Source organism: Cololabis saira, chromosome 2, assembly GCF_033807715.1.
Source record: "Cololabis saira isolate AMF1-May2022 chromosome 2, fColSai1.1, whole genome shotgun sequence".
NCBI lineage: Eukaryota > Metazoa > Chordata > Actinopteri > Beloniformes > Belonidae > Cololabis > Cololabis saira.
The window spans coordinates 43,228,723-43,243,835 of record NC_084588.1 but is presented as its reverse complement, the minus strand read 5'-3'; the positions used below and the strand labels follow the sequence as shown (position 1 = coordinate 43,243,835).

Sequence of the window (15,113 nt, the reverse complement as noted above, 5' to 3'; positions counted from 1 at the left end):
ATGGCCTCAACTATGCCTCGCAACTACCAGGAGTCTTTTATAGAGCCATCTACGAAGGTGGCATACATGGGCTATATTGCTAACTTGTGGGGAAAATCTTTTGCAAAAGTTGGAGGGTGAAATCGTTCTCTCTTTTCAAAAGTAGTTGTTTACTTTCAGGAAGAAAAAAAGAAGCCAACTTTATTTTCTTTTATGGTACACGTATAGAAAGAATATGAGGCGCACAAAAGGCATGCATCTGTAATTGAGGCTGTTATTGCTATATGTCACTAATGGCTGGGCTCGCTTTGTTACGCATATGAAATTTGAATTTAGGATCTCTGCTCCCCTGTGTGCATAGTAGATCTATTATGAAATGGTAACAAGCTCATTTACAGAGATGGAGAGGTAGAACAAAGAGCGCCCCGGTGCCTGTCCCCGTCACAAAGTCAGACCCTTTCATGTTCACTCCCAGAGAGTGATTTGCTGTGATTTCGTAGCCTTTCTTCACCCACCTCATAGCTCACAACATATTAGGGCTGATGGGCTGTAAACAGGATCTTTTATATCCGAAGCTTGGCAGTATGGACACATTAAGTAACAGTGCAGGATATCAAATCAGTGCAAATGCAGGGGAGATGCTAGGCTGGGCTTTATTCATGTGTTCCTAATTACAGGCACTTGGTTAAAATATTGACTTTTTTCAGCCATCAGTTTTGCGTCATTCCAATTATTGCAACATTTTTACCTTTCTTACACTCTTGTTTTTAAACCAGCTCTTTTGCTTTTGATCTTTGCTTGTAATAAATGTAAAAAAAAAAAAAAAAAAAAAAAAAAAAAAAAAAAAAAAAAGAAGAATGACAGCAACATGCAGGAAGATGTAGTCAGTTTAAATTAGACCTTGCTTGGATTAGTGCTGTCACAGTGTAGATGTCTGTTCCATATGGTTTCAACACAAATCTCCAACCCCACCTCTAGCCCACTTATTTCTGGCTGTGATTGACACTCAGTTTTTTTTTTCTTCTTCCTCTTCTCTCCGTCTGTTTCTCATGCTGTTGGCTGTGCCTGTCAGTCTGTGTGATAACCAGGAGCCAGCAACCCTGAGCATGTTTGCCACAGCCTCACTGAATCCACTCACCTTATTCTCCCGTCTCTTTCTCTCCTCCCCTCTCTGTGTCACAGGATGAAGGGCCACAACACCTTATTTCCACAAGTGCAGTAAAAGTACAAAGACTTCTTGTTCTGCTACATATCATGAAGGAAGGGTGGTCCCTTGATCCTCCTGGAAAGCCGCTGAAAGATTGGGTGACTGAAAGAAGGATCCCAGAGTTGTTGGGTTTTTTTTCCTCTATTTTTTTTAAGTTTATTTTTTTCTTTCTTCGCAAATGCCTCTTTTTTCCCCGTTTTTTGCTTTGGTGTATGTGGAAGAAGATTTTTTGAAGAGACCAACTTTTTGCTGCTGTTTTTTAGACATGATGGGGAAAAAAAAAACCTTTATAGACTCATTATGCTCAAAGCATGCATACCAACACCAGATATAGATACACACATACAAACAGAAGATAAACCAAACACACATTTAAGCTACAGTAAACAAATGAAAAACTGAAAAGGAAAAAAAAACATTAAAAAACTTACTTTGTATATGTATAGATACGTGCAAATGCCAACAACAGTACTGAAGCAAAGTCATGAGTTCACACACACACACACATATACACACAAAAAACACACACACCAGCCTGCTGCCATTTTGGTTTTTGTGCCTACACAGGTGTTGTGCTCTGTGACAGGGCAAGCTCTGGATCAAAGAAGAAAACAAGAAGAAAAGGAGAGAAGTGGAGAATCCAGGATAATTAACATGCATCATTCCTTAGGAAATAGGGACCAAAGGACTAAACGCTTTTTAAAAGATTATAAATATATAAATATATAAATATATATTTAAAAAAAAACTCATACCTTGTAGCTGCAAGTATTACAATTTACTTATAGTCAAAAAAAATCATTAAATCAATATCCAGTGGCCTACTGTAAGTATGAATAAAAGAAAATGGAAATAATGTATTAAAAAAAAGGAAAAAAAAAAGACATGGAATCGTAGTGTAGGGGCTGATCTTTTGCTCTGGATGCTGATTTAGCACCAAGTTGTAGAATAGTGAAGTAGTCTAGAAAAAAATGTAGATTTGCTAACTTTTGCTGTTGTTTAAAGAAAAAAAAAATAAAAGTAATACTTGAAGCTGTAATGAAAAAGGGGTAAATGAAGGGATGAAAGGAAAAAAAAAACTGATCCACCCTCGTGGCAACAAGTCTGTTTCTCTTGGATGTTAAAAGGTACCAGCCACTGGATATCTCACTCATCGTGATGTATAAGTCACCAGATTCTCTGACAGCTATGAACAGACTGTTCTGGAAGACAAAAAAAAGAGAAAAAAAAAGGATGACAAGTGAAAAAAGACTGAACTTACTGATGTCTGTGCTGGTCAGAGTGCAGATGTTTAAGGCTACTTTGCTGGCCTTTGTGTTCAAGTGACAATCCACTGTAAAGACCAAGTAAAAATGGACATGGGGTGTCTTGTACTTTTTTTTTTGTTTTGTTTTTTTTGTTTTTTTTTTCCTCAAACCACAAGTTGTTAGAAGGAGTCGAAAGGGATCCGACTGGTCACAAGGGAAACAGCGGAGCAGGGATAAAGGAAGGTGTGAGGCGACAGCTACTGAAACTGCCAGGAGAATGAACTCAGTTTAGTAATGAGTTGGCCCATGTGTGGTGTTCCCTCAAACAAAAAGGATGCCGATCAACCAGGACATCTGCAAGTGACTTATCAAGACTGCGCGTGTCCACTGGTGATGCTGCAAAACTTCAAACTGAGACCCATTTCATCTTGTCTTCTTGGCAGATAAAGAGAAACATTTCTCTGAGGACAAGTTCAGTTCAACACTGATGGCAAAGAAGCTCGGGCTTTTGGAGCTTTTTCAGCTCCGACAAATATAATATATACAAATTCAAGTGTTAACATGTTCACCGACCTGCTTTTCTTAAAGAAATTACGAGAAAAAAAACATTCAATATATCACTCAAAAAGGCAAAATACTATATAAATGTTAACAGTCACTCTTAACTGTGGTTCATGCCTGTAGCTTCTCTGACTCTGACGGAGCGAAGCGATCCAGTGCTGTCATGTCTTGGAGTCCACAAGCCTTTCTTTTGACTGTTTTAGGGCTGTGCGAGCAGGCTCCTCTCTCCTACCAGATCAATATGTTTGGAGTGGATCTAGAGGGAGGAGCGATGCTGTTTCAGTCACTACGAACACTTCCCAATTTTCCCCGCAGAACACCAGCTCACATCCGCACACCAGCCCTTCTGAGCACTGACAGCTGGCATTAAGAGGCAGGATAAGGCAAGAAGGAGAGGAAGTCAACAACTCATCACAGCAAGAGCCTTCTGCGTTGTGTCTAAGTTGTTGCAGATTAATTGAACCAATAAAATTAGAAGCTATAATCAAGTCCATGGTGACAAACATTATAGAATTGGGCTATATGCTTTTCCAAGACCCCAGACTTAAGGGTTAATGAGGACTGAATTTGATACATCTGGGAACCGGTCCAACCAGTTCATACTTCCTACTGAGACTCTTCTTCTTGCTTTTACCCTCTCCCCTCTTTCATTTTTGAAATCTGTTTCTGTTTTCTGACATGTTGCATATCAGAAACGCAAGGATTGATCAAATGTGCCAGCATATTACAGTTTTTTAATGCACTGCCTTTGTCATTTAAATAAGCTCGTGGTCTTGATATCAGTCCATGATATCAGCATGCCTTGTACCGCCTACTTTTTCGCTGCAGCTTACAGCAGCCATGCCTTTCCAAACCGCAGCACGTCTCTCCCCTTAGAAGAGCATTTTCAAACCTGGCTAATGCCTGTGCTCTCTACCCTTCAATTATCTCCCGCACCATATTAGACATGCTATTTCACCTTTCCCTCTAATCACACTGTAATCATCGGCCTCTATACATTAGCAGCAACCGAGTGAAAAATCACTGGGATAATCACTTGGCCCAAATGACGGGAAAGATGGTCCCCTGCATGCACATGGATGACAAAAGGAAGATTAGGGAGAATTATGTTTGTGCCTACTCCCTGGCAAGGCTGCTGACAGCTGACCTGGCAAAAATAATACAGCTGAATTAACTGAAGAGACGACGGAGGATCGGAACAAAACCATCCGTATTATACAGTAACAAGGTGTTAATGTTGCACATCAGATTGACATAAAAATAACAGAAGAGAAATGCAGTGAGCAACATGTTTTGTTTTTGCTTTTACGTGACCAAAAAAAAGGCCACAGCAGTTGCTCAAAACTGGGTCAAAACCAACCAATCTTGCTGGAAGTGTTGAGTCTGACAAAAGCAGCTGCCTGCGTTATTGTGATTCTTTTTTTCAGCAACAAAAATGGCATCGCAGCAGTCAACGACAGAAGTCGCCGTGTTTCACAAAACAACTTCTCATTTCTGCCTTTTCCTTGCTCGGATCCCTGCAACGACACCTGCAAAGCACACTTTTGTTCAAGAATAACCTGATAATATGAAGCACAGCTATCCAGATTCAAAATGATGTCTATCTTTTTTTTATTTTTTTTTTATTCCCCCCAATGCATTTTAAAAGGGCATACATGTGAAAACCCAGTTCCTCTACCCCTGATTAAATCCTGCGGAAATGAAGGAAGCCGTATGAATTAGTTCAAAACCGAGCCATGTTCTCCAAACAATTTGTGTTCATTTTCTATGTGAAGCTGAACTGATCAATGGGCAGACTAATGTTCCATGGGCAATCAGGTGTACTGTTCTTGTCTCGGCGATCTCCAGAATATGCTCGGTAACATGAATCTTGCATGCATGCTCCGCTGAACTTCTCTGTCCTCTATCGGATGCTGTACTCGCTCCCACTACTAATAGCACGTCGAATCCCTAGTGGGCCAAAACCCAGCCAAGCCTCCTACCGTGCTGCCTGGCTTGGCTAATAACGCAGCTCTTGTGTAGCATAACCGCTATGCTACGCCAGGACTAAATTTGATCATGTAATATTAACATTTCAATACTATTAACAAGGGTGCTTCTACATTTACATCCTTGGAAGATTGCTGTTGAAGTGACAGGCATTAAAAGCCAGGGACAGCAGTGTAACATTCAAGGGGACTTAAGAAATAAGTGGAAAAAGTGTGTTTTGTGCTCATTGTCCATTTATTTATTTATGTATTTATTATCTACTTTATTGCACATTTTACTTCCTATATTGTCTCTAGATTAATACCAGTGTGGTTCTCAGTCCACAGTATCTTTCGCCTCCATGAGCACTATGAAATGTCAACCCTGCGGGCACACAAAAAGTTTTAGCTGGAATCTGATTTGACATCTGCCTTCAAATTTACCACGAGGTAATAGGAATTCACATTTTACAGAGAAAGAATAGGGATGCATCCAATTAAGATAACCTTTCTTTTGATATGTATAGCTCCAAAGGTGTCTCGGTTACACTATACTGCCTTTATCAAGCATCTAACCATCTCTAATCATCACGGAGGTGGAGGGTATATTTAAATTCAACAGTTGTTTCCTTTTTTTTTGGTTTGTTTTGGTTTTTCTTTCACAGTGATTTACAAAATTTGCATGTACCAATTTAGAAATTTGGAGACTGTATATATCATACCCATTTCAGCTGCCAATACACCACCGCTCACAAAGCTTAGAGTGGCACGCATCCTCGGAGGCTCGTGGCCAATGGCAGCACAGAGCGGAGGACTGCTTGAGCATGAACATCTAACCCCCTGGGTGCATAACATTCACCCTGAAAATAGCAGTGATTGTCAAGAAAAGGAAGTGAAATGTAATTGACTGAAAGTGGAGAGATAATTAAAGGAACCTGTTGGACAGGAGGGAAGAAATTAATGCCTCTCATTTAATAGCTGCTTTACGAGAGAGAGCATTTCCGTCATCTCATTTTTGGTGCAGAAAACGTCTCGCTGTGGAAATGGGATTTTGCATAGGAAAAAGGTGGAGGCAATGATGGTGGAAATGGGCACTGGGTGGAAGGAAGGGGCGCTGTGTGCTAAACTGAAACTCCACAAAATCACTCCCAATACTCAGGCATCAGGCATATTGATGTCACGATTAGTGGAGAGGTTCAGAGCCTTGGCTTACCCCTGATCCTGGAGGTCGAGCAGATAAAGATGAGGACAATGTTGGAGCTGCGCAAACTGTACTGCATTCTGGGGGGGGGGGGGGCAGAGCCAGCAAACATGTTGATAAACCACCTAAATCGTGCTTCGGACTCACAAGAAGAGCATTCAATTCCAAGGGTAACAAGCAAACAACAAAGAGACCATCTTCCAGCCAACGACATGCAGTGGATTGCTGGAAGTGTGGTTCTATACGCTTAACTACACAACTGAGAGTAATGAAGGCAAAGACTTTTTTTTATTATTCCTTCTTAATGTAAATAGCCTTTAAAATACAAAAAAAAAAAAACAGGGCAAGATTGTACAGCAACTTGTGTTGAGAAGTCCAGCTCTGTGGGACAATGATGTCATTATAAAATGTATCCACAGCAGTGCAGGGATTTAGGAGAGTTTTAGTCCTTTTAAGGCCTTAAGGTCTGGGCTGTGAACATGCACCCTACAGCTCCAAGCGTCGGACCAAGGCGTAGAGAGTGTCTGACTTCATGTCAAACCTGAGCCACGGCCCTGAAGGGATCCGTTAATTAAGATTCTGTGTACACCGACATGTCATGATTTTTTCTGACAGAAGAAAGATCGCCTGCGCAGTAATTGGATTAGTCCAATTTGGCCTGATGAACAGATATGACAGTAACAGCAGAGTGTATCTGTCTGCATGCTTTCTGCTTGACAGTGTGAAAAAAAATACTAGAAAGGAAGCATCAGCTATCACCAAACTTTTGCAAAGTTATTTGGAAGCGACAGCTTAGGCTTTACAGCATTTAAAGAGGCTAGTTTTACAAGATGAAACTCCAGGATACAATTTGTTTAGCATGTACATAAACCGTTTTGCAATCAAGCATTTAATACAAAAAGGTTGAAGCTATATCTACACGGTTGGGCGAGTTTGGAGGAAGGGGGAGAACAAGAGATCCACTATTCTGAGTAGATCCCAGCAGAACACCGGCTTGCTTGACCCAATCTGCCACAGCTCTCCTAACCACACAGCTGCATTATACCTGTACATACAATATAACTTATTTTTCAATTCTGTTTATCATTCTTTATAGCCGTACGATAGATCATGTTAAAACATTAAAAAAAAGATTAAAAAAATAAAAGAAAAGTTAATATATTTCAGTGAAAGTAAGAAAAGGAAATATGAAATAATTTATCAAAAACAGATGATAAAAGGATTTTATTTCTTGTAGATTGACGCACTGATGTTAACAAATGAGATTTTATACTCATGTTGGCAAACAGTTCTTTGTTTGTGTTATTTTTTTGCTGAAGCTGGGGTAGAACCATTGTCATTGAGGTTTATTCAGATGTGCTTTAATCTTGTTTTTATTTCCCTCTCTTTTCCTTTTCTTTCGCTGCACAATCCCTGTGTGAAATCCCACGTGCATGGACAAGTTTAAAGAGATTTTACTTCTTGAATGATGTTAAACCAATACAAGAATTAGCAAACTGCACCGGTAAAAGGATTCAAATGGATCAGCAATGTTTAAAAATAAAAATTATTTAAACCCTTTTGTTGTATTGAGGAAACAATGAAAAAAACATATTTGAATAAATTAGGAAACAAAACAGAAGAGGCAAAAAAAAGAAAAAAACTTTACCATCACGTTGGTTTGGGGACTTATGCTGTCACATTTTGCTCTTTCACCATATTTGGTTTCCTGTAATGGTCTTCTTGTTATGTCTCTCTTTTTTTTTCTTACTTGTATATTTTTTCAAAGGTTATTCTTAATCACTGGCATATCTCAAAGTTTCATCTTCTATGTTCCTGCCTATGAGACGACACAGTTTCTTACCTAATGTGACTCCATCCACTGAAGACACTGTGCCAACAGTATATTGTTCCACACTGCTTTCCTCCCGTCAAGTTGGTTTGTTAAATTGAGGAGGAAATTCTGCCTTAACCCAGCCTGTTCTATTTGACAGCACTACCTGTGAACAGTGGTCACCCACTGTACTCTGGGGATGCCAAATGCTCTTGGAAACAAACACACTGAGTTTGACTCAAGCCCATTCTGACACAAATATGGATGTGGTCATCCACCTCCATTTTCATTGGTTACAAGGACCAAAATGTAAACAAACTCAGCTACACTGAGCAGTTTGCTTCAATCAAGTGTACAATGAGAGCCTTTAAAGTGTTCATATTTAGCCATAGGTAATTTATACACCTTTGATCTTTATATCATGAACCACTACATTCCCAGCTTCATTGTATAATTTCACTGTTTTCGTTTGTTGTCATCCGAAATTAATCCATCACAATATATTTAAGATTTTAAATTTGCAATGAAAGAAATAACCATGTCTTTTTATTATTTAAACAAACTGAGTCACTGTTTTCTGTCCTTTTGTTTCAAACAGAGATGTAACTTAACTGAATTAGCGTTGGCTCGGGTCCGTTTTCCTGATTCGGGATGATATTTCCCGTAGTGCTCCTGAACTCTGTAGTTCTCTAGTTCATTATATTCTGCTTAGACTAAAATAAAGCACAGTCCTGTAGAAGATTGAGGCTGTTTGTCTTTTTTTTTATTTCTACAAGACATACTGTATTATTAATTCCCAGGTATAGATCACTGCGGCGTGCACAATCTCAGTCTTGACGCTACGAAGCCGCCGGTGTCCCACCAGTTTAAATTGTGGTAAGAATTCATGCAGGACATGTCATAATATTAAGTGAGATAACACTGTTTAGCATATCCAAATACAAAATGAGATAAGATGGTTAGTAAAAAAAAAAAGAAAAATAATAGTAATTTGAAAATTATTCCCATCTCCTTTCCAATTCATCATAATTGGAAAGGAGATTGGAAGACGGATGAAATAAAATTGAGAATAGATCAAATGGTAATGGATATCCAGCTCTAGTCTTACTGTGAAAATAATATAAAAGGCACAATGGGTATCTGTGAATATTCAGCAGGTACTGACATGAAACGTTCCTCGTGATCAAAACTGGCCACTAGTCATGAGATCGTCCAAACCAGCTTCGTGAGGGATCTTCTGCAGGGAAATCTGAGCACATAGTGTAAACCACAACCTCCCACCACTCCTACATGGACAATAGGTGAAGCCGTTTAACTTCTAGCAGATCAACATGGTTCCACGATTACCAGCAAGACAAAAAGCAAGAAAGGAAAAAAGAAAAAAGCTCTTGGACTCTAAGTGTTCCCAGAATGGACCGTGACACTGTAGGAAACATCAACGAGAAAACCATCCCCAGACACCAAGCATCATTTCTTGTTTATGGGTCTTTGTGGTGTGTCTGTGTAGCAGCATTGGTGTGGAAACAGATTTATGGTTGCTAAATTTGCAGGTGATAAAAAAGGCAAAGAGTGGCCAGTTGGGGCACTAACTCTGGGCTATTCGTATGTTGACTCCCGTATGGAGTCTCTGGGGATCCTCTCTCATTGTGCAGCAGACACTCCATGATTCCACATGACAAACTGGATTGTTCCTCAAGTGAGTCCAGCTGAATTATTTTGCTCCCTTCGATTGCATCTCCTACCCCTGAGATTTTCCTCTACAGTTGCCTTTGAGCCATAAGCCTCGACAGCCACCGTTGTCGATACTCAATCTGTTCTGTAACCCCTAAAGCTGATGAAATGTGCTAACAGAGGTTTGTTTGTTTGGCTCCAGGAAGGGGGGCCAAGGGAAAGAGAATAGAAGAACAACACACTTTTGACAGTTCTATTTTTTCTTTTCCTTTTTTTCTTTAGTGTTTTGCAGTAAGGGATAATCATGAAGTATGGATCAGATAGGTGAAAGTTATTACATTTTGCTACCTTTATCCTTGTTTGAAATGTATTAAAAAGAAATAAAAAACAGATTGTTATAAACAAGGTTCTTTGTAGTTTCCAGCCCCCCTCTCCCCCATTCTAACTACCATGCTGTCAGTATTGTAGCACAAAAACCACTGTTTACAATCCTCTCAGCCTTGTATCATTGAAAATCTTAAGCATAAATCTCTCAAATCCACAGCGTCTTTGTGTTTTATTGTGTGCGTTGAGTTTATTGTTGATGCTGATTGAGATGCGGGGGTCTTACGAAGCTCAACTACTGCAGCTGACGGCGAACGGGTCGGCAAACAATATCAGCCTCAATCTCACGTTTGACCTCAAGCAAGTTTCTTCAGGACTTAAGCCTCACATCATTCAAATCCATCTCCAAATCCACGTGTGCAGCTTACGTGTGAAGGGCAGCGTGTGATTTGGTTATTTACAAACGCGTGCGCTGTCTTGAAGTTTGTTTTGTGCCGATAACCATCGAGACCCTCCTCACAAAGCTTCAAACTTTATACATGTCTTCTAACCCTTGAAATAAACCCTGGAAGCATTAGAAAAAAGAAGAAGAAGAAAATGAATGTGTGCTTAATTATCAGTATGGGTAACATTTAGTCCTTTCTTCAAATTGACCATTTCATTAAAACACTGGTTTAATGGGTTTATGACAAAGTGAAGTGATTTTATAATGACTCCCAAAGTATTTTGCAGCTGACAGTGATATGAAATTGACAGAAATCTAAATCAGACCATTATCTTTTATGTGCTTTTAAATTAATGCCACGTGCCTCATTACCAAGGAATGGTATGTCTGTAGGTAATTGTGAATAATGGCCTTTCAACCTCTTTAACTATCTGCTACACAAATATTTACTATGACTTATCTCTTGTCCCTTACCATGAATTTAACATTTGATTTTATTCTCCATTATTCTTAATGCACCCATTAGGGACGGTTGTGTATTTGGGAGACTCTGCAATCTTATTAGAACGTTGCAAACGCTAAGTGTTTTGCCACCCAGAAAGCTGAATGTGCTTTTAACGCTTTTCAAATTGCATATTTACATTTTTTGCTTCCCTTTCTCCACTTATTATTAAAATAAATAGATGGAAAAAGTTATTTCTGCTTCCGCAAGTCCCTGACTTGAGTCGGATGGGGCTATGACAGAGATTTGCAACATCGGATTTCATCCCTCTCAGCATGCAGATTCTTAAATAACAAAAGATTATAACTAAATGAAAGTGTGAAGACGACCTGGGTAAGGAAAGCTCCACAATCCCTTTGATCCTATTATGTATTACAAAAGATTAATCAATATCTAATCAAGGGGAATACAGCATGCCGTGTCTTACAGAGCTCTTTGTTGTCAGAGGTGAGGTTGCCATGGTGACTGGACAGGTGCAGAGAGCTTAGGCTGCAGCCGTATTGATGAAAATTAAGAAGCATTGATGAGACTTGAAGACGCCGGGATTGAAAAGGGAGATAATTAAAGTGAGGCATGCAGCGGGGGATGTGGGAGGAGAGGAAAAGGATTTAGGTTGGAGGTGATGCACACAGGTGGAACCTGGACATGTTGTTGTCTGTCTGCACCATTTACCACCAGAACAGCAGGAAGGGTATTTGCTAAGGTTCTGACTCCCACAAGCAACTGAATACTCGTATACAACAAACGTCTTGCAAGCTATATTTAAAGAAGACTATTAATGTCAGGAGTTAGCAATTCAGTTTCCTTTAACACTTCAATAGAGACCAACAAGAAAGAGCGAACCACAAGGACAAGTACATTAATACGTTGAAAAGAGGGGCTTATTTGTGAAGCAACCTATTATAAAGGTGTACTACTGCAATTTAATCACAAATTGCTCATTAAGTTCATTAAATTTAAATCCTCTTTTTTTCCCACATTGTTAGGAATTTCAAAAGATTTCATTTCATTTCATTTCATTTATTCCATTCATGGTAAATCTTCTTGATAATGTTGTACAAAATTCCATGAAGTACACATTATCACCATGAAAGAAAAGGAGCAGGAAGAAGAAAACTTATGATACCTGCCCCTCTCTGTTAGTACAATTACATTGACTTACTGAACACCAATCTATCTATACATATATTTATAGCAAGAAAACAAACAAAAATACCACTCTTCTATCTATTTTTTCCTCTTTCTCCTTCTTCTTTTTTGTAGGCACTTATCTTTTCTTTTTTAACATTTTCTTAAGCTGATACAAACTTGTGCAACTTTTAAGTTCCTTGCTTAGATTCTTAAATCGTTACAAGGAAAACACAAAATTATGAAAGATTTAAAGATGATGTAAATGGACGGCATTTATGGAGCATTTTTCTACTCTTCTTGACCACTCAAAGCCCTTTATAGGACAGGAACGATTCACCCGTCTGCAGACACATTCGTGCAGCACCTGCAGGGAATGTGGGGTCCAGCGTCGCGCCTAAGGACTCCCAGCATACGGGCTGCGAGGCCAGGAACTGAAACATCGACTTTCTGGTCGACTGACTGCTCTACCTCCCCGAACCACAGTCGCCCCACACTGTCAAACAAATTGTGCTACGGGGAAAACTTGGTGACTAGTGCGTGAGCGCCATGTGCTGCTTAACCCCCGTGACCCGTCGGAGCAACAAGAGACCAGCGAGTGCACTCTCTTTCCGGCCTTCAGCCCTGCCCCATCCCACAGAAGGCTGCATGTCAGCACCTGGTTAACGCGGGGAAAAGGTCATTAAAGTTTCACTTCAATCAATGAGTCTAATTAAGTAATCAAGGCTGAGACTGAATGAACCCTGAGCAACTCTGGCACCCACTGGGGGCGAACAAGCTTTTATCAGTTTCGGACAGTTTTGCTTTCATCTGTGGATATATGCATAATTTCTCTGCGTTGGTCGGCAATATACAGCTGGGAGAGAAAAAAAGGAATCATTTTTAAAAAAATGAAATAACATTGATATTGGTAGAGCCTCATGATACTTTGGCTGTCAAAATCTCTTGAAAGCGGTGCATCTTGCTAATGAACCCAGAGCATCTTGCTGTGGGTATTTAGCATCTAGCTCTCAGTAGCAAACACACCAAACATCCTTTCCTTTGTAAAAGTTTTTCTTGACTCCAGAGCTTGTGTGATGTCTAAAGTTCAACAAGCACTCTCAAGTTGATGCACTACAAAAACAGCCCCCCTAGAGATGAGCATAATATTCCATAAATCCAGTCAAAATCGTCTTATTTTAAGCAAAAAGAAAATCCAAGTCCAAGGGGTAAGAACATTTTTCTTGACTAGAATTATTAAAAACTAGCAAAATAGTATTAAATAGTCTTTTTTCTTACTCATGAATGAGTTTTTGCAGTTTGGATGGCTCAGTGTTATTCTTCTTGATGTCTTTTAGTAGAACAATAATCACCCATTCTCATAAATCACAGTTAGGTGTCTTTACTTTCTGATGACTGTCCTAATGACACGAACGGATAATCATTGTTGCTTATAAATCTCCCAAATTACCCAACGTGTGCCATTACACACAGGTAACAAGAAGCCTGCACACGATGCCTGCACCCTGGTATATTTTGCTAGCCTGTGTGCGTCTGTGCACCTGAGCGAGGAGCCGTTGCCGGCTGACAGCTGAGCTGAGCTGAAGTGAAAGCGTGTGGCCCAGTGAAAAAGGAAACAGAGAGATCAAGCATTTTTATCAAAAACCACTCCGTTGCTCCCCGCTGCAACTTCCCAGCATCTTCCAGTCAAGCTGTTTGTTTGTTCATTTATTTGTTGTGTCTGCATGGACGCTCCATCTTTTCTTGAATCAATGCTGGGGTTTTTTTTGTTGTTTTTTTTTTCCATTTTCCCTTTTTCTGTAACTTGAAGGGAAAACAGATGAGCTCAAGAAAGAAATAGATGTTGATCTTTATTTATCTGTTATTGTCTTATATTAAATCTTCCTTTATCTTCATTTGGGTGAAATGAGTCATGTCAGAATCACATACAGATGTAAATAAAAGCACTTTCAACTCCGGATTTGCTTTAACATTGCTTTAAAAGGGGTAAAAAGGTATCCAATCATATATTTCTCCCCCTTAAATCAACCATTGTTTGGTCCTTTAGGAAGAGATAAACATGATGCCGGTGTGGTTTGGAAAAAGACATATCACTGCAGGGAAGTATGCCTAATTCTGCTCTCAGAGTAGCTTTCATAAAGAGACATTGTGGCTAGCCTACTAATAGAGCTGTAAGGGGAGAATGATGCAACTCAGAGGCAATGCTTTAATTTGCCCTTGGTTTCGCACAGGCGTCTAGGAACAGCCACTCTGTTCCAAAGCTGATTGGCCCGTTTACCTTTAGACATGGGCCAACCATTCGCCTCTGAGGTATGATGTAGCTGGATTTAGCAAGTGCTCAATTTTGCTCACTTGTGTTCCTTTTCGGGACGGGGTGGGTCAAAAAAGTAGATGCAATCCCTGCGGCTGTAGGTGTAATCCTGGATGTTTTCGTCCTTTTTTCCACAATCTTTGCTGAAGAGCGGCTCTATGCTGTCTATATTACTTTTAAATGTTTAAAGTTTGCTCTCATCAAAATATGTTTGTGGCTGAGTCCACAGGGTCCAGAATGCTATTTGTATCTTAGCAACCTGTGCAGCAACAGGAGGAGATCAGAGAAACTACTTATTAACCTGTTGCTATGACTACAGCGGCAGGAATAACTCAAGAGGATGCTTTAACCCTTTCTAACAAAACTGCCACACCATATCAACAGAGAGGCAGATGATGCTGGGAACTTTTGGTGAAAGGTGAGTCAGAGCCCCCACAGTCCTCCCAAAATGCATCACACCACCCCATATACAAGCATGCAGCCATTTTTCTCTCTTTAGTTTTTACCCTAAACAAATATCCAAAATGCTTTATTACATAGACATAAATGTTGTGCATTTGACACATATTTGTAGCCCAATCAATCATAGGTATATATGGGTGAAATGGTGCAGATGTTTCCCTTTTTTTCCTGTACAGCTCCAAACAGCAGCACCGATAGGTGATGAATGATTTTAACACAGAGGTTGAAGTGTGAGCGTGAACTGATTTGAATTGATATTATTCCTGGCGAAATCAATGCATTTTTTTTTTTTTTT

At 39.7% G+C, this 15,113-nt stretch overlaps 1 protein-coding gene across 9 annotated transcripts in view; it reads left to right on the top strand.

Annotated features, from left to right (window-relative positions):
- The window catches only part of celf6 (CUGBP Elav-like family member 6), a 194,415-nt gene extending 185,701 nt beyond the window's left edge, over nucleotides 1–8,714 (top strand). For all 9 annotated transcript variants that reach the window (XR_009784403.1, XM_061746061.1, XM_061746043.1 and 6 more), the window contains one exon: nucleotides 1,162–8,714. Coding sequence is in view for 1 of the 9 variants with exons in the window: in XM_061746053.1 (XP_061602037.1) it covers nucleotides 1,162–1,166 (5 nt within the window). In the remaining 8 variants the exon portion in view is untranslated. The remainder of the gene's footprint in view (nucleotides 1–1,161) is intronic.
- Nucleotides 8,715–15,113: the final 6,399 nt, after the last annotated feature.